The sequence below is a fragment of the Hemitrygon akajei genome, chromosome 5, assembly GCF_048418815.1.
Source record: "Hemitrygon akajei chromosome 5, sHemAka1.3, whole genome shotgun sequence".
NCBI lineage: Eukaryota > Metazoa > Chordata > Chondrichthyes > Myliobatiformes > Dasyatidae > Hemitrygon > Hemitrygon akajei.
The window spans coordinates 137735857-137757041 of NC_133128.1; the positions used below are offsets into that span (position 1 = coordinate 137735857).

General features: G+C 38.7%; 1 protein-coding gene across 2 annotated transcripts in view; it reads right to left on the minus strand.

The window, feature by feature from the left end:
- The window catches only part of LOC140728213 (disco-interacting protein 2 homolog A-like), a 264393-nt gene that overhangs the window by 110008 nt on the left and 133200 nt on the right, over positions 1 to 21185 (minus strand). For both annotated transcript variants that reach the window (XM_073046628.1, XM_073046627.1), the window contains exons 3-4: positions 12656 to 12796; positions 3492 to 3611 (exon numbers count right to left, since the gene is read on the minus strand). In XM_073046628.1, the coding sequence (XP_072902729.1) occupies positions 3492 to 3611; positions 12656 to 12796 (261 nt within the window). The remainder of the gene's footprint in view (positions 1 to 3491; positions 3612 to 12655; positions 12797 to 21185) is intronic.

The following is a 21185-nucleotide window of genomic DNA, read 5'->3' on the forward strand; positions in this document are numbered from 1 at the left end:
GCAATGACAGTGATAAACAAAAGTTATTTTATTTGCTGCCCAATGAAAGGGAAAAATAAGCTCCAGTACACTCATGTATATGAACCAACAACAGTGGAATAATCTCCAATGATTACCAAGGAAAGCTGCTCTGCTGTGATAGGATGAATTGGGCTGTGACCAGTGATCTGACACACTAAATTATGGGGACTGTAGATACTCAGACAGATATAATTTTATTATTGGCACATGTACCAAGCTACAGTGAAAAACTGAGGCCTTAGAAGGAAAGCTAAGATTGCTAGCAAGAAGAAGTTTCAAATAATAAGGACAAATGAAACAATGATAGTGCAAAGTAGCAAGCTATGCGATGGTAACTAAAGTTTGACAGCAAGGGGCAACCTTCCAAGTTACAAAAGGAAAAAATAATAAAGGTTTCTTATCTGACTGCACATATCACCCATAAAAGTATCAGTAATTGTTAGTTATTTGGCATATACAGAAATTAATTAGCACAATAGACATGACAAAAATTGGTCGTGAAGTGACCAAACATTGGTGTAAAAGAGACAATTTTCCAGATCAGCATTCTGAGAAAACAAAATGTAATGAGAAAAGTTTAGCTGTATTAGGATGTTAAGGTGAGTTTAGCAATCAGTGATCATAATAAAATAAAGTTTTATATAAAAAGTCATGTGATTTGGCTTGCTGTCAGTCAGGGTCTTGTATCAAAGAAAGCGATATACAAATGCATGAGGCATGAGTTAACTGTGCTAGACTGAGAAACCACATTGAAAAGGTATGGCAGGATATTAACAATACATAATATTTAATGAAAAATACATATTGTGCAAGTAATAATATAGGTGAAAATGCGCAACAGGAGACATGATCCAACTGTGACTATCAAGTTTAAAGGTCACAGTAGATCAAAAAGTGTATAAAACTTTCCAGAATAACAAACCAGAGGATTGGGAAAAGTTCAAAATCTAGTCAAGGCATAGATAAAGGAAAGAAGGCAAAAAACATGAGTTACGTTTGTAAGAAAATAAAACATAACTATCGATATTCTAAAAGGAAAAGATTTGCAATAGTTAATGACATAAAGAAAATAATAGAGAAATTGAAAAGTATTCCCCTGTACTCTTGAAGACTGACACTATAGCCTGGAAATAGTGGAGAACGACTATGGAAGTTGAATGAGATGCTCAAACAAACGAGTATTAGTAAAGACTTAATTCTGAAGAAATTAATGGACTACAAAGTGATAATTCCCAGGACCTGATGACCTGCATCTTATGATACTTGCAACTGAGCAACTGTCCAGGACAATGTGTTTGTTGTATGATATTAAGAACAACAATTAAAAAAGGTGAATCCTTCAGTAGCTGCATAGACACCTGAAGAGCAGACTATCTGTTGGATGGAAGCAACCAACAACTCTAATAGAGACAGATGCCAAGTTTTCAAGCTCACTAGTGGGAGGTGGTACTTTAGCAATGCTGGCCCACCACCTCGAGGGAGTATTGATCATAAGTGGGCCGAAACTCTTGAAGACAGGTAGCAGATCAACTGATGATCCCACTGGTGATAGCACAGGACAGTTAACATCTTAGTCCAAGTGTATTTTCAATTCAATTCCAGGGTTTGACAGAATGGATGCCCTGATGCCATTTCCTTTGGCATTAGGTCTAAAATCAGAGGCATAATCTTAAAGGGTCAGCCATTCAGAGCAGAGGAGAAACTTCTTCAGCCAGAGACTTCTGAATCTTTAGAATTCTTTATCAAAAAGGTTAATGCTAATTCAGTTAATACTGAGTATCAGTATATTCAGGACAGAGCTTGATAAGTTTTTATCACTACAAGAATTGAGATAGGAGATTAATGCAGGAAAGTGGGAAAGTGGTCAGCTATGATCTTACTGAATGGCAGAGCAGGTAAACTGGGGCGAATAGCTTATTTCGGCTTCTATTTCCTATGTTCTAACAAGAGGTCAAGTGGAAGTGGGATACTGTTTCTATTCTTATCCAAAGGTTGTCATACTTGACATACTATTAAAACAGCATATTTGTTTCTCATTTACCTGTGAATTTCCACCTCGACCCCACAGTACTCTTGGCCATTTCACTAGCCCTCGATTTTTAGACCTGCATATCCAACAAATAGCACTAGACAAACAGAAACCTGCTCAACTAAAGACTGGAAATGCCCAAGCCATATTCGTTCGCCCCATCACAAACTCCATTTAACTACTGACATCAACCCTCTCTTTCAGATAAATAAAAGTGAACCATACCTTTGATCATTTTGATGCTATATTTAACTCCCAAGACAAGCTTGAGACCACACATCCCTGTCACCACCAAGCTGACTCCCAACTCTGTGACAACATCCATGCTTAAACTCCTCTGTGGATGCCATGGCCCAAAGCCCTGGATCCTTCCACCTCCTTTCGCCCTTTAGAACGTATTTTTAAGCTTATCTTCAACTAGATCTTTCTACCTTGACATGTGGCTAGATTATAATTTTTAGATGGAAACAGTGCTGCCGTCAAGTCCCTTTGGAGCACTTTGCGACCTCAAAAACTTGATATGAACGTCATTATTGCTGGAGAAAAATTTTAACTATTGTGTATCTCATCTCCTGGATGCAATTCATGACAATATTATTTTATCCAAAACAAGGTGCAAAACTGAAGTACAATGGCATTGTTAAACAGATATAGGAAGGTAACAACTTAATTTGCAGTTCTGTTCTCATTTAGACAATGGCACACTGCTTGGAGAAGAGAGACTTAAGTCTAGTTTTCTGTTTCTTGGACAAAAGTTTATTTATTTGAGTAAAAATCAATTTTTCTCTTAATTTCTGAGTAGGCCTTCATACCTACACATTGGTCATATAAAGTAATGAAATGTCCTCTCCCATTATAACTGTGCTGAAGAATAACTTAGGAACTCACAATATTTGTCTTGCATTCCTATTTTTCTTTTTTATATACAAAAAGCTATCCTTCCCCTTTTACATAAAACTTTGGGCAGTCCAGTGATAGGCTGCTGTGTTAGCTTACTTTTAAGAACTTATCCAAAACTACACACAGTGGGTATGAAGGAAAGGAAATTTCAGAAATAAATAAGTGGTCAGAATATTTATGCTTTGATACCAGTTTCATCAATTCAATTTAAATTTCTCTATTCATAGAAATATGTTTCCAAAGTACTCTTCCCTTCACAATGAATCAGATCTGCAACAACCTGCTTTTGGAAGGTTCTGATTGCATTGTCTGTGCTTGATACAGCTACACTGGTTGTGGGGGAGGGGGAGGGAGAGAACAAACTTTCAAACAACAGAATATCATTATTTGAACTCCATAACGTCATTCAGAGTTCTTTATGAGTCGTCTGCCAGAGTTCAGCAGCGGGCCCAAATTTACAGTTTGACAAATAGAGCCAACAGTACAATTCAATTACATGCAGATTATACCAAGACTGGGTTTGTTACTCAGAGATGTGTACCTGGAGGAGTGTATGCATCTAATGATGAATGAACAAGCACAGAGCGCCTCTTGGAAGGCATCGGCATTTTTCTCTCTTTATATTTGGCGAGTGCAGCTTGGACTGCTTCTGTGTGCAAGTCTGTGGAAACAGAAAGATGAGCAAACAATATGATTAAATTTGCAACTGCCAACCTCTGAGATTTAAAAGAACACATTAAAAATGTCTTCTAATGCAAAATACTGAAAGGAATGTGTGGTGCTGTGAAACTCTTGAGATGGAAATGCATCCTCTAGGCAATGAGTTTTAGATTACAAGAACACCATTGCATGGAGTTATCGGAAACCAGCTGCCACTCAGATGGGTGGGGGTTAGGAAGAAAACAGAGATAAAGTTATCCCAAGAAACCTTCAAAAACAATGGGTAATTCAAGAACCATTTATGAATCAAGATACAAGAGAAATTTTCCCCAAAGGGATTGGCATGGAAATTTACAGAAGTCAACGATGAACTGCAATAAACTTGGTTATAATATTTTAAATCAGCAATCGTTTAAAATATTTTCAAATGTATGAATGTAGCTAATCCTTTAATTGGCAGGACATGTCCAGATGAAATTTCTGAACAGAAGCCAAGAAGGACAACAATGATATCATTCTGCCACAAGTAAATACTTGCAACTACAGGAATCACCAATTCTATGACACAAGGTTATTAGAATCACAGAACTCACCTTTATTTTTGGCATTACTTTGAGAATCACATCACACCAACAAAAATGCTTGTGTTACAACTAGCTCAAATTACGAAACCCATTTCATTAAGCTAAACCTCAATATGGCATCTTCATATTGATTTGAATTCTTACACTACTGTGATCTCAAATGAAAAAAAATGACGATAGCTCCAAATCAACTGTAAATCCTAAAAGTATTCTAGCAGCTCTAGCTCAAATAATTTATCCTTCATACTTCCATGAAAATGCAGTTTTGCCCAGCCAGGTAAGTACATATTTGTATCCCAGTTAGGTTTATTAATATTGCCACGTCTACATGGCATAGTCCATGTTCCAAAGCCACACTGGTAACGCTCCCCAATTCCTTCCATGCTACATTGACAATTGCATTAGTGCTGCTTCCCGCACCCAAGCTGAATTCATTAATTTCATCAAATATGTTCCAGCTTTCACCTTGCTTTCAAATTTACTTGGTCCATCTCTGACACCTCTCTCCCCTTTCTTGATCTATCTCCACCTCTCAAGACCGGTAATCTACAAACATAATTTTTTATAACCCCAATGACTCTGTTATCGTGACTATACTTCTTTCCACTGTCACTTGTAAAACTGCTATTCCCTTGTCTCAGTTCCTTCAGCTATGCTACATCTGTTCTCAGAAAGATACTTTTGTTTCCAGAACATCCAAGATGCCCCCTTATCCATATCTGCTCCATTTCCCGCAAGCTTGCCCTCACCCCATCCCACCCTGTCCTAACAGATTAGGCTTCTTCCTATCCTCACCTATCACCCATGAAGCTTCACGTCCAAAACATCATTCTCTTCAACTTCTGCCATCTCCAAGAGAATCTTAACACCAGGCACATCTTTTCCTCCACCTTCTCTGCTTTCTATGGGGATCATTCTCTCTGTGTCCCTTTGTCCATTTGTCCCTTCCTGCGTATCCCCCGCGGCTGTAACAAGTGCTACCTCTGCCCTTACATCTCCTCCCTCACCAACATTCAGGCACCTAAACAGTGCTTTCCAGGTGAAGCAGCACTTCACCTGTGAGTCTGTCATTTACTCGATCTGGTGCTCCCAGTGCACCCTCTTCTATATCAGTGATGCCTGACAGATTGGAGGACTGTTTCATTGAGCACCTTCATTCTGCCCCCCACAACACATGGGATCTCCTGGTGGGCATGCATTTCAAATCGACTTCACATTCCCACAGTCTCCTCTACTGCCACAGTGAGGCCAAATGCAGGTTGTGGGAGCTGCATCATATTTTGATATTTTGTCTGGGTAGTCTCCAACCTGATTGCATTAATATTTATTTCTGTAACTCTCAGTAACCACTCCCCTCTGTTTCCATACCCCTTTCTTTGTTTTAGTTGTGTATTTAATAGTCCAGTAATCGCGTGTGCGTGTGTGTAGGTTATTTAAGAATTCGTTTATTTAAATAATTCACTATGGGTTATACGTACAAATAGGAGAATTACTCATGTCATCACGCTACCATGTGATATACATGTACCTAGCTTAAAATAAACTCGAAATCAGATTCACATTTCAGACTCCTGAGTCTTCCTTTGAATTAGTTTAATGTTTTGAAGTTTCAAAACATATCAGTTTTCCCTCATGCCTGTTTACCCCTCCTCTACCCTCGACTTGCCCACCACACCCTTGCTTTCCCACCTCTATTTTATGGTCCACTATCCTCCTATCAGATTCTTCCTTCAGCCTTTTAACTCTTCCACATATCATCTCTCTGCTTTTCACATCATTCTCCCTCCCTCACTCATCACCTTCCCCCTCACGTGGTCTCACCTAACATCTGCAAGCTTGTACATTTGCCCCTTCTTATTCTGGTTTTCCCCCCTTACTTTCCAGCCATGATTAAGGGTCTTGGCTTGAAATGTTGACTGTTCATTCCCAATAGATGCTGCATGACCTACTGAGCTCCTCCAGAACTTTGCTCAAGATTTCCAGCATCTGCAGTTTGTGTCATGCAATTTGTTGTTTTGTGGTAGCAGTACAGTGCAAGACAAAAATTACTATAAGTTACAAAAAAAATCAATAAATGGTACAAAAGGAAAAAATGAGGTAGTGTTCATGGACTATTCAGAAACCTGATGGCAGTAGTGAAAAGCTGTTCCTGAAACTTTGAGTATCACCTTCCCAATGCTAGTAAGGTGAAAATGGCATGTCCCCAATGGTGGACACCACTGAGGCACCATCTCCTGAAGGCAGGGAGTGTTATGCCATGATAAATGCCAGTCCTGCAATAGTGCTGAGTGACAGTTACAGGCATAGTTTGGTTCATTAAATTTCAAAGTAACTGTTTAAAAATGCCTCCAATCTTTCATATGTTAAAAGTAGCAAGACAAATTTCATTAGGGAGCAAAGGAATATTTCACTTTGAATGAGGATTCTTTCCTTGGAGATGGTGAAGAAATAGGCCAGTTTAATTATTTTTTTTAGTATCTAATTATTTATTAATATGTTGGCAAACATCTTAATGATTTGAATTATTTAATTCAATTGTGGTAGTTTTTATTTGTAAACTGTTACAAAGCCTAGACACCACTATTTTGTCTCTTGCCTTGTCTCCTGTCAAAGGCTGACAGGGTGTTTCAATTGCTAACATCTTGCTACCTGTATCTAAGAAGTCAGCGTCAGCTTATTCAACTCTCCAACATCGTTCAGGTAAGCAATGTTAGAGCTCAATGTAATGGAAACTATGGGTAGCAAATCTTGTCATAAGGTGAATCAAGTTCTCTCTTCCCCAGCTTTGGAGATTTAAAAAAATCACTCGCCATCAACCTGAAGCACTTACTCTTGCACTCTACAGTATCTATAAATTGTTCAAGGGACCATGATGTTCCTAATATTTTCATGACCAAAGGGACATTATTGCTAGAAGTCAATAAGCTTAATTAACCAAGATTACAAGTATTAAGCTGTACCCTTAAAGAATAAATTTTCCTAACAGGATAATAAGACTTAACATGTAGAACCACATGGTACATAATCCTACTGACAATTCTCTGAGGCTTATGAAACCAGAATACCCAAAAAGTAGTTGGATTTGATGAACTAATGCACAAGTAGTTCCATCGTGATAAACTTATCAAGTAACACAAAGAAAAATATAAGTGTACCATTATTAAAATAATATATCACAGTAAGGCATTTAAAGAGTAAACAAAAAGTATTACAAATATTGAATATCCAAAATAAAAACAGAAAAATATTGGAAATATTCAGGTGGTCAAGCAACATATGTGGTGAGAGAAACAATCAGGATTTCACATTGTTGAAATTTTTTAATGAAATATCAACCTGAAATGTTAATTGTGTATTTCCAGAATTCTGCTTTTATTTTAAGAATACTTGAATGACTGAGGAATAGGCAATAGCGCTTTCTTTACTAGAAATGTTACTTGAGAGATTCTCTGCATCACCAATGAATGGCAATCAGAACACTGGAATTAAGCACTGATATCTGCTGAAGTAAAAGGAATACAGACAAGATTTACAGGGAAGTTGCCAGAATTAGAAGGCCTGAGTTATTGAGAAAGGTTGACCAGGCTACGTCTTTATTCCTTGGAACATAGGAGATTGAGGGGCAATCTTCTTGCAATATTTAAAATTACTAAAGGCGTAGGGTAGATGCTTCTCAAGGTAGGGGAGTCCAAAACTAGGGGACATAGAGAGGGGAAAGATTTAAAAAGCACCCAAGAAGCCAAGTAACTTGTCTATGTACAGTGGCATGCAGAAGTTTGGGCACCACTGGTCAAAATTTGTTACTGTGAATAGCTAAGCGAATAAAAGATGACCTGATTTCCAAAAGGCATAAGGTTAAAGATGACACATTTCTTTAATATTTAAAGCAAGATTACTTTTTTATTTCCATCTTTTACAGTTTCAAAATAACAAAAAAGGAAAAGGGCCTGAAGCAAAAGTTTGGGCACCCTGCATGGTCAGAACTGAGTAATACCCCCTTTGGCAAGTATCACAGCTTGTAAATGCTTTCTGTAGCCAGCTAAGAGTCTTTCAATTCTTGTTTGGGGGATTTACGTCCATTCTTCCTTGAAAAAGGCTTCTAGTTCTATGAGGTTCTTGGGCCGTCTTGCATGTACTGTTCTTTTGAGGTTTATCCACAGATTTTTGATGATGTTTAGGTTGGGGGACTGTGAGGGCCATGGCAAAACCTTCAGCTTACGCCTCTAAACCTTCAGCTTAGTCCATTGTGGATTTTGAGTTGCATTTAGGATCATTATACTGTTGTAGAAGCCATCCTCTTTTCATCTTCAGCTTTTTTAGACGGTGTGATGTTTGCTTCCAGAATTTGCTGGTATTTAATTGAATTCATTCTTCCCTCTACCAGTGAAATGTTCCCTGTGCCACTGGCTGCAACACAAGCCCAAAGCATGATTGATCCACCCCCACTCCGCCCCATGCTTAACAGTTGGAGAGGTGTTCTTTTCATGAAATTCTGCATCCTTTTTTCTCCAAACATACCTTTGCTCATTGCGGCTGAAAAGTTCTATTTTAACTTCAGCAGTCCACAGGACTTGTTTCCAAAATACATCAGGTTTGTTTAGATGTTCCTTTGCAAATTCTGATGCTGAATTTTGAGGTGAGGACGCAGGAAAGGTTTTCTTCTGATGACTCTTCCATGAAGGTTATATTTGTGCAGGTGTTGCTGCACAGTAGAACAGTGCACCTCCACTCCAGAGTCTGCTAAATCTTCCTGAAGATCTTTTGCAATCAAACAGGGGTTTTGACTTGCCTTTCCAGCAATCCTACGAGCAGTTCTCTCAGAAAGTTTTCTTGGTCTTCCAGACCTCAACTTGACCTCCACCGTTCCTGTTAACTGCCATTTCTTAATTACATAACGAACTGAGGAAACGACTACCTGAAAATGCTTTGCTATCTTCTTATAGCCTTCTCCTGCTTTGTGGGCATCATTTATTTTAATTTTCAGAGTGCTAGGCAGCTGCTTAGAGGAGCCAATGGCTGCTGATTGCTGGGACAAGGTTTGAGGAGTCAGGGTATTTATAAAGCTTTGAAATTTGCATCACCTGGACTTTCCTAATGATGACTGTGAATGAGCCATAGCCCTAACAAGCTAATTAAGGTCTGAGACCTTGGTAAAAGTTATGTGAGAGCTCAAATCTCTTGGGGTGCCCAAACTTTTGCATGGCGCTCCTTTCCTTTTTTTCCACTCTAAAGTTGTACAAAACAAAAATAATACACTAATCTTGCTTAAAATGTTGAAAAGAATACTTTATGACTTTTTGAGATCAATTCATCTTCTACTCACTTAATTATTCACGGTAACAGAAATTTTGACCAGGGTGCCCAAACTTTTGCATGCCACTGTATATGGAGGGATGAGGCTTAAAGGGATATGGACCAAACTCAGGAAATTGGAAATAGTCGAGTGCGAACTGTGGATCAAAGGGCTTTATCTATACTGTTTGAACACTCTGTGACTCTAACTGAACTGCAAGGCTCAACTGGAGCCATGAATTAAGGTAGTATGTGTTAAAAAATGTTGCCTAAAGAATACAAATTCCAGTTAAGGCTTTAGACAGGACAAAAGGACTTTTAAGCATTTTGTCTGGGAGAACAAAAAGAGCTTGATTGAAGGAGACAAACTGATGTTCCTGGACAAGACAAATATCAGGTAGAATAAGATGTAATCCCCTGGCAGTGATTTACAAGGTGAGAGTAAGGGAAGGTAACTCAAAGACTGTGAGCCTCCTGACAAAGTCTTGAAGCATGTTCATATTATGCATGCTCGCAAGACCATTTTGCCAGAAGACAGGCACAGGACCACGTGGTACTGGTCCAGCACAGGTTTTTGCTACGATTTCTCATCATTTGAGTTTGAAACCACAAGGGTGCCTGCATCTCCTATCTCTAACAGTTCAGTTCCAGATTCTCGGTCTTCTGTATCAACCGGGTCCCAAAACTACAACTATTAAGTTTGAACAGAACAGGAAAACAGTGGTGAAGGACCTATATTAAAAAAATCACTTCTACCTAGTGTTTTACAGAGAACTTGACAATTGTAATTTACAGAGTGTCTATAACATCTGGAATATAGCCTAATTAGCAGTTAGGAAGAGACTTACTGCATTTTTAAGCACAAAGAACCAACACAGGCTTGATGAAAATAACTTGTTGAGGAGCTAATTAACTACAAATGCAACAAATTCCTGGATTGAAAGCTCCACCATGGTACATAGAGAACAAAACCAGCACTGAAACCTGAAAGCCAAGACCAACAGAAAACCAATAAATTTAAGGTCATGTATGGTGGGTGAAAAGAACCCAAGAGTTGAAGAAACTCACTGACAACCATAATGCATGCTGATTTCTTATCCTCGTCAAGGCTATCCAAGTTTTTAAACTACCTCAAGCCCACGCCAGTCAAGAATCAAAAATGGCACTGCACTCATGAAGGGCAGAAGGCAGTCAGTGCCAACTGGAAGAAGTCCAAACCTCTCCTCAAATGCAATTCTGTCCTTGATGCAAGAGCTCTTGACTCCAACCCCCAGCCATATATTTGCTCCAGCCCTGTCAGTACCCCTGGCCAACAAGACATTCAAGAGGTCATATAGCAACTAAAATACAAGGCCTTGAGAGTAGACAGTATCCCTGGCTAAGTTTTGAACTTGATGATAAGTGGCAAATACACAACTTTATCTACCACATACAGATCTGCCAGCAGACTTCAGAAAACATCACCACAAAAACGTAGAATCCAACTGCTATAACTACAAAGTGATTTCCCTGATGTATGTCACAGGCCAAAATCAGTGTTAGGGTTTTCTACTGCCTTCTTGCAGTGGCCAAAGAGCTATGAATCACAGTATGGATTCTAGCCCTGAAGCAGCACATGGGACATGATCTTACCTGCTTGACAACTCCAGGAGAAAGGCAGGATAGAGCACAAACCAATATCCATAGCCTTTTTCATCCTCACTGAAGCCTCTGATTCCATCTATTAGAATGAACTATGAGATAGCCATATTTAAGGTGACCATCTGCAGAAATTAATGTCCAGTTTATCTTGGCTTCACAATAGCATGCAGGTCATGATTCTAATAAACAAGTGAACAATAGATTCATTTGCCATGCAGACCACTACATGGAGCACAATAAACAGCAAAAATTTTAAGCATAACCAGTCCACCTTTCTGTATGTTTCAGGGTCTGGACAAATTACAGCAGACACTAAAAATTACTGGATATATGATCAATGACTTCACAAAGTCCTCCACAGCTGCAGGCAGAATAAAGTCACATGAGTGTACTAAGACTCTAATTATACTGTTAACTCCAATAGTTGTGGCATGTCACTTATATGCAAACACCAGACTTGTGAACCAAATGTTCTATTCTAACTTCTGTCACAAGAAGAGATTACTAGATGGCAAAGAAAATATTCAAGGATGTTCTCAAAGCAAAGGAGTGCAAAATCACTACCCACTCCTGGGAATCCGGGACTGACACCAAAAACATCAAGTCCATACAATGAGCACAAATGGGAACATCTTCAGCAGAGGAGGGGACATACCATCTCATGAACTTCCCAGTTAACTACCTGCTGAACACCTTTCTCTATTTTTAGCAAAACGTACTTGTCCCACACTGGCCTTAAAAACTGATATAGATGCAATACAACATGAAAACAGCCTCTGTGCCCCAAATGCTCCATTCCAACTAAGATTTTCAAATTCTTGTATATGGCTCCAAGATGATTTTTTTGGGGGAGATAAATAGGAGGGAATATGAATACAAAGTGAAAATCCAAACATATATAATGGCTTCGAGGAAACCATACCATAAAAGATTTTTTTTAAAGTACCATGTGAAGGTTACCATGTGATTGCGTTGTATGAAATGCCACCTAAATTACCCCTGTGACTATGTCCCACAGCCAATGAAGCAATCTGCAGTACTGAATGGCAATATAAATTATTCTTATTCCTTTAATAATAAAGGGAATAAATTTTAAAGAGAACATAGTAAATCCTCCACAGTAGAATATATTGTAATCTTCTCTATTTCATGGAAGAAATTTTTGTGGACCATTTTGCTTTCATGGGTAGATCTGAAAAGCATTAGGAAGTACTAAAGCTACCTTTTTAGTTCCAGTGCAAATGAGTGTATAGTACAGGAAAAAAAGGAAAGGTCTACATGCTTCAAAGCTCAGAAATGAATACACCCAACTCATCACAAAAAAAATTGTTGGATTACACAGTGCTAAAGTTGCTGAACAACTTCAAAATGGGATTTAAAAAGACATTTTTCAAAAATGGAAAATTTGCTCAATACAGTTAGTTTGAAATCGACTGAAAGACTCATATGAAAATGTCATTCAGAATAAAAGACCAATTCTCTTTTGTTCAATCTTTCCTCACCTCTTCTTAGCATAATCATGACTTACCAGATCGATAGCGTTCATCTCTGGAATTGGAGGCTCTGGATTTGGGCTGTCTGGATGCAGCCACAAAAGGGACATTAGAGGAAAAAGGTGAAGATTGGAGAGGACCAGGAAGTCTGGGCTCAAGCTGAAAAGGATCTACACCTGCAAAAACAAAAGAGGTTTAATCTTTAAGACATCTCTTCCCCTTCTGCTCTTTTTCGCACTTATCCATGTGAATTTTCAGTTTATTGCATACATGTGTCTGTGTGTATATATACAGTGGATTCTGGTTAATAAGGACCTATTGGGACCAGTACATTTTGGCCCAATTAAGCTGCTTCCCCAATTAGCTGAAGTTTCATGGAAATAGTTAAAAATAACTATCAACAAACTATCATTTAACTGAATACCAATTTATGTATTTAAATGAAATACAGAACAAATTAGAACACTACCAATGCTACTTGGTACTATAAAACTGTGTATTAGTTTCTCACAGTTATCGATGGAGGAATTAATTCATCCAGTATACAGGGGTGTCCAGGGAGGGGTAGCACCTCCATGTCCATCTGGGACAGCTCACTCAGTTTTGTCTCCACCAGTCACTCAGCTCTCACCTATGGCTCCAAGAAGCCGTTTGCATGCGACAGCAACCACACTCCAATACACCGTTTGCCAGTGGACTAAACCAGGTGAGGTGGCCAGCAGGATCATACCCCAGTGAAATCCAACATCCAAGAAAGCAGTTCTGCAATGCCTCACGGGCATGATAAAGCACAGAAGAAATCATGGTCATCCACTGCAACCAAGTAAGACCCCTGTTTGTAATGATTACTTGTACCACTGGATCCGGACTTCCTAGGTTGAAAGTGGAAATGCCCCAGTGCAAAGGCTTTTCCACCTTAAAAACTCTCACACACAGGTTTCGCTGTCACCGTCGAATATGACAGACAACCAGCATGATGCCATGTTCTTTTTATTGACTGTAAATGAACAAAATTAGTGCAGACACCTAGTGCAGATAATGGACTGCCTTCATACAATGCTCAACAATTGAATCCTCCAAATCTTCATTTTCATTGTAATAATCATGAAAGTTGTTAATACTCTCAAATTCTTCATATTTCCTAACTTGCTGAAGTAGCAAAATTGTTTCATTTTCACTCCCAGTCGTCTCTGGCATCTCCAAGCCTAAATGCTTGAAGTGGCGATGAGCAAGACAATTCCAAATTGTCGTACTGCTTATTTCTCACCAACTATCAGTGACAAAAATCACTGCTTTCTGAAGACAAACACATGCAGCTGACACTTTTTAAAAACTGATCACTCTAAGCACAGTGTAGTGTCCAATTACCACACAAGTGCACAAAACTGACCCAAGTTAGAAACTGTTTGGCAACAGTATCTTGCCCCAATTAAATAGCAGAATGTCCCAAATAAACAAAAAGAAACCCAGCTATTTTCTTGATTTGGTTTTTCTTTGAGAGTTGTTCCAAATGCACAGCTGCCCTGATTAACTAATGACCCAATTAACTGGAATCCACTGCACTGGAATTCAAATAATTCAAAAGATACAAGATTAATTAATTAATTTTCAAAATGAATTGAATTTGGCAATCTATGCTTCTACTCATTTAAAAAGAAGCTACACCTCAAAAAATATTTTCAAACCCAAGCATGCCATTGAGGCCTACATAATTGTCACTAAAACTACATAATGATCACAAGGAAATATTATGGAAAATCAAAAATCATAACTATCCTTCAAATAATTCCAAGATAGAATTTCTTTAAGTACTCCGGGAGGTTATACATTCCCCTCTGCTGATAACTCCATTCAGACTGTAGTAACTTATATTAATGGATTTACAACCCTCTTTTTGTTAAATCAATTGTCCCACAAGAGTATTCAGATTACTCATTAAGCTCCTTAGGCTTTATTTACACATGTTTAGGTTATTAATGGAAGTGTTAAGACTAACCAAATTTGGAAAAGCTCTTTATAGAGGTGAAATGATTATCAAACTACCGATGGGAAAAAACACTTGATGCTATGAATTTCAGAAAGTCAAAGAATATTCAGAAGCAATAAATACTACATTATCAATCCTTTATGCTTCATGTTCATTTTAAGTAATAAGCTGCAGACTGCATATTTCAAATTCCAAATATCAATCTCTCAAGCAAGTATCTACCCCCTTAAAATACAATAAAAATACCTGCTAAAGACAAATTTCTTGACAGTATCAAAAAGCAGTATATATCTTCAGAGCATCTGGATTAGAACGAGAATTACACATTCTGTTTCATAGACAGAATAATTCCAACTCCTATGATGGGAAGGTCTACATAAAGCACTTTGTTTCTATCATATTTTATGTACAACTAAGATTTACAATTAATAGAAATATTTATAAAATATTTTGGAGTATGTTATTGTACATCAGTAAAGCTCATTACTCTGCCTCTCATGAAGGGCATAGATTTTTTGTGTACTTCAACACAATTGTCTTTCTTCAAAAGCCAATATCCCACAGCAGCAATGAGATGAATGATAAGTTAATTTTTGTGCTAATATTCATTGAGGGAGAAAGGCAATTTCTTTGTACCTAAATCAACTCACATCTCAGATTAAAAGTTCAAGCCCTTATTGTAAACAGACGCTAGAGTTCTTGACCATGTTAAACTGCACTGACAGTTTGCAAATATAGAATAAAAGATTACTTCATCTTGATTGAGGTCAAGTTCACCTATCAACTCATTTAATTGGTGTCAATTTTAAACCAAGTCAAGATGTCCTTAACTGAGTAAATTTGAAGTAGGGCAAAACATGACAATTAAACAAGACATTGCCGTGGCTTTATTTCAGAAGTTTGCAATATTGTTATTTAAACTAACTGAATATAATTATGAAAATTTAACTGTAGGGTTCAGATTCAGATTTATTCATCACATATACATCAAAACACACAGTTAAATGTATCATTTGCATTAACAACCAACACACCAAACGATGTGCTGCAAGCAGCCATGTGTGACCATGTATTCCATCTGACACCAACATACAGAACATTCCCACAATTTCCCAAAGAACAACACAAGCAGGAACAATAACAGAACAAGATAACAGCAGCAAATCAAGCCCCTTTCCCACCCTCCAACCCTTCACACCTCCAACCCCAGGACAGGCGGCCTCTGGGCCTTCAGACTACACACAACTACCGGTAATTTTAAAGCAGCCTAGTGATGCAGCAAGTACTGCTGCTGCCTCTCAGCCCCAGTGACCCAGATCAATCCTAACTTCTGGTGTTTGTGTGAAGGTTGCACTTTCTTTATGACTGCATGAGCTTCCTTCCACATCCCGGAGATGAGTGGGTCATAGATTATATGGCCACTGCGTGTTTCCCAAGCGTACAACTAAGCAGAAGAATTGGAAGCTGATAGAAATGTGGGGGTAATAAAAATAGAACTGACATAAATGTGTGTTTAATGGCCAGCACAGATTCAGTAGGCATAACGGCATGTTTTTGTGCTGAATGACTCTAACCTTAAGAAAACATAAGTGATGAGGGCAAAAAAATAAAGCATAATGTTAAGTATTTCATATCAAATGAGCTGTTTCCACATAAAATGATTAAATTTAAATGGAAAACTGATGTGATTTCAAAGTGTTAACAACATTAACTTATTTATATATAGTTGACCTAAAAATACAAAAGTATACATTGCTTTACACATTCTTTGGAGTGAAATAATTAAGAGTGAGGCAAAGTAATTAGTCCAAGTTTTCAAAAACAAGTCCAAGTATAGATGCTGAGATCTGAAACAACAGAGGTTCTGGAAGGACTCAGCCAGTCGAGCAGCATCTGTGGAAAAGGAAATCAGGTACAACATTGCGGGTTGAAGTCTGACCCTTCATGAAAATAGGCCACTTGCTAAAGGGTCTTTGATTTTAAATTTTCTCTTGCCACATATGCTACTTAACTGACCAATTTCTTACAGCATTTCTGTTTTAATGCATCTTAGTATTCATCTCTATTTTCTTATATCATAATATTGTCTGCCATGTGCTATTATCATTCCTAATTTTCACTTATTTCACATTTTCCCATATTCCACATTACTTCCCCTCTCACTCTGGACAGAATCATATCCCATTTTGTTTTCTAAAGATGTACCTTCCTTTTACTCATTTATATTTCAAAGCATTCAATTTTCCACTTTTTGTACCTTTTGCATATGACATGTGGTAGATTGAGTGCACATGTATTCTTACTAGCGCATTTCTCTAGTCACAGAAGCTTGCTCTTCTATAAAGCTGCTTTCATGCTCTTCTTTCAATCTTTCTCCATAGTGACATTATCAAAGTAAATAGTATTTTGTAGCATTTCAAAAGTGTTCTGCCAAGTGTGCTTGGAGACTTTCTTGAATAACTATTATAAGGACCAATGTGAATTTATTGTAGATCAAGGTCCACACCTCCAGAGAAAGCTCTACTATCCTTTATCATGTCAGTAAAACCGGAATTGTCTTTTGGTTTTAAGTGAGATCATCAGATCTATGTCTAAAAAAACAATATTGCACAGTTTTGGTACTCATAAAAGTACTCACTGATGAAAATAATCACTTCCTTGACAGATAATTCATTGACGGATCTATTGCGGTACAGTGAAAATATTGTCTTGCACGCTGTTCATATAGATCAATTCATTACACAATGCATCGAGGCAGTACAATGCAAAATAATGACCATGCAGAATAAAGTTTAACAGCTACAGAGAAAAGTGCAGTGCAAGTAGACAATAAGGTGCAAATCACACAAAGATAGACTGTGATGTCAAGAGTCTATCTTTTCCTGCTAAGGAACCATCCACTAGTCTGTTAACAGTGGGACAGAATCTGTCCTTGAGCCTGCTATTACGTGATTTCAGGCTTTTGTATCTTCTGCCTGATGGGAACGGGGTTAAGATAGAACATCCAAGTTGGGTGATTATGCTGGTTGCTTTACTGAGTCAGCAAGAAGCATAAACAAAGTTCACAGAGGAGAGGCTGGTTTCCCTGATCTGGGAGCTGTGTCCACAACTCTCTGCAGTGTGTTGCCATTACGGGAAGAACAGTTGCTATACCAAGCCATTATGCATGCAGACAAAAAACTTTCTGTGATGTATCAATAAAAATGGGTAAGCATTGATGGGGACATGACAAATTATTTTAGCCTCCTGAGTAAGTAGAGGCATTGGTGAGCTTTCTGAGCTGTGCCATTTACAAGGTTGGTCGAGGACAGGCTACTCTTGATGCTCACTCCTGGAAATTTGAAGCTTACAATCCTATCAACCTCAGCACCATTGATAAAGACAGGAGCATGTGCATCAACTCCTATTCCTGAAGTCGATGACTAGTTCTTTTGTTTGCTGACATTAAGAAAAAGACTGTTGTCATAACACCAGGTTACTAAGCTCTCTTATAATTACAATTTACCATTCAGAAGCACCAATTCATTTCAGGAAATCATGACTTAACAAAAGATGTGCATTCAGAAAAAGAGGGAGACTGAGTTTTCTTTCCAAAGAAAAAATACTGAACTTGGACATGCAGTTCAACCAACAATCTAATCCCTGGTCACATATTTAATCCAGAAAAGTAAAAATACAAATTATTCTGAATTCAAGATACATTTTTCTTCTCATTTAATTTGAAGCAATATTTCAAGTCAACCATTATGAAATTATAAAGAATCTCTTTTTAAATGTTTCCTGTCCTAATAACTCAGAATCAATCTTGTTTCTCTGTGTATTGCCGACAGTGCCTGAACACATCCCTTATGTTCTGATGACCAAGCCTAAACAATAAGCAAATAGTCCATTAGTCATAACATCTTGTAAATTTTGTTTTACTGCTTTGGCTATGCAGGATTGGCTTTCCAAAAAGCTACTCCATGTTGGTTACCTATTTAGTATTATGCCTTGCAAATTCATCCATCTCTTTCATCCTTACTTTAATACAATATATGAAGCATAAGTGTCGTTTACTGTACTTTGTACATAATTCTCCATTAAATTTCATCTGTCCTTTATGCCTATTTAAATTATTCATATTATTCAGTCTGAAATTTGAGCTCACCCTTCCATTTTCACTATATCCAGTTCACAATCATCAAGCAACTTGACAATTTGTACAGCAAACACGAGGAAATCTGCAGATAATGGGAATTCAAACAACAACACACACAAAAAGCTGGTGGAACACAGCAGGCCAGGCAGCATCTATAGGAAGAAGCACTGTCGACGTTTCGGGTCTCGGCCTGAAATGTCGACAGTGCTTCTCCCTAGAGATGCTGCCTGGCCTGCTGTGTTCCACCAGTATTTTGTGTGTGTTGTTGACAATTTGTACTGAGGTTTTGAAACCAGTGAAAGATTAATAAGAATTACGTCAAGACTAAAATAAAAAGAAAACGAGAATAGGTGGTCAAAATTTAGTCTGCCCTCTTTAGGAGTAAGAAGACACTGAACTCCAATGAATTTGGGATCATTCAGAATTAATTCCATCTGTTTTGTTTTCTGGTTCTCAAGTATTTGTCCTTTTTGGATAGGCAAAATTGAGACGCTGAATACAAAAACATGGTTAACAACAACTGAACCCCATACCTAGTACTGGAACAAACATTTGAAATATGTTGTTCATATATTTGTTTAAAGATTTATTGAATGTGCCTATAAGAAAATGAAACTCAGGATTGTAAATGGTGATATATATGTACTTTGACAATAAATTTACTTTGAACTTTGAAATATCATTAACAAAAGACATAGCGAGCCTAATTCAGCTAATTACAACTCAGTGATTACTCAATCAACAACATAATAATAGATGCTCATGAACAAAGTTATCACATCATATTTACATTCCGATAACCTTTTCATCAATGTCCAGTTTGGGTGGCTCTGGGCTTCAGCACAGCTTTAATTAAAAACAGAAATGATGGATCCCGCCAACTCCAATTCCAGCTCTGATGGCACTGAACAACCCCAGACTGCAATCCCTGTCACCTCTTGCTTAGATCTTGATTCAATCAGATACCTTTAGACAGCAGATCCTGCTGAATCTGACCCTGGTTCTGTATCCTGGACACCTCAAAACTGGGTATATAATCTTCACCAACTCCGGTCCCAATTCATAGATTCCACCACAGACAACTTCGGTTCCGAAGACCCTGGGTGTGTTCAGATGCGCTCTGAACTCTGCTCTGGTCTGCTCTGAATGCGCTCTGGCTCCAGCCCAAAACTCAGCTGCCAGCTTTTCCCAGCCCAGATCTTCCTTGCTGCCATTGGGCCCCCGAGCACCTATTTCCCCACCACCACTCTCCAACCCTGTGTCTCTCAAGCTCCTCCCATCACCTCTTGGGTCCTCAGAGACTCGATCTTCTTCTGCTTTCACTGAATATCCCAACCCTTCCCCCTCCTCTGATGCTACCAACTCTACTCTCCCCGCCCCCCCCGATCCCAGTTCTCATCACTGCCCTGTCTTCACCATTCGTTCCAATCTTTCCCTCTTTGAGGCGGAACATTCTGTCTTCAGCAAAAGCTTTACTTTAGTCCCTTTTCGTCCGCACTCCAACGAGTTCCATGTCAGCTGTCACGGCAAGCTCTTCTTCCACCACCTCCATCTCTGAGCCCACTTCTTTGGCAAGAATTCCCCACCTTTTACTGATGACTTCCACCCTGCCCTTAAATTCACTTCGTCCATTTCTGACACCTCCCTCCCCTTTCTCAATCTCTGCAGAGTAACTGTCGACGAACATATTTTGTAAATCAACCAATCTCCTCGGCTATCTTGACTATATCTCTTCCCACCCTGTCTCCTGTAAAAATGCTCATCTCTTTTCTCAGTTCCTGTCTCATCTGCATCTGTTCCCTGGATGGGGCTTTCATTTTCAGGACATCGGAGATGTCCTCCTCCTTTAAAGAATGGAGTTTCCTTCCCTCCACCATTGATGCTGCTGTCACCAGCATCTTCTCCACTTCCCGGACACACACACTCACCCCACCTTCTCACCATCTTAACAGGGATAGAGTTCTTGTCCTCACCTACCATCCCATGAACCTCCGCATTTAACACATCACTCTCTGCAACTTCCACCATCTTCAAGGGATCCTACCACCAAACACATCTTTATCTCCCTCTCCCCACTTTCCAGAGGGATTGCTTCCTCAGTGGTTCCCTTGTCCATTCATTTCTCCCCACTAATCTCCTTCCTGGCATATACTCCTGCAAGCAACCTCCGTTCAGAACCACACACAGTCTTCCTAGGTAAGGCAACACTTCAGCTGCAAATCTGCTGGAGTCGTCTATCGTATCTGGTGCTCCCGATGCAGCATTGGTGAAACCCGGCACAACTTCGGGGGCGGGGTGCCCACTTTGTTGAGTACCACTATTCCATCTGGCGAGAGCAGAATTTCCCAATGGCCAACCATTTCCTTTCCTACCCCAATTCCATTCCAACATTGGTTCACAGCCTCTTCTTTTGCCATGATGAAGCCATTCTCAGGATGGA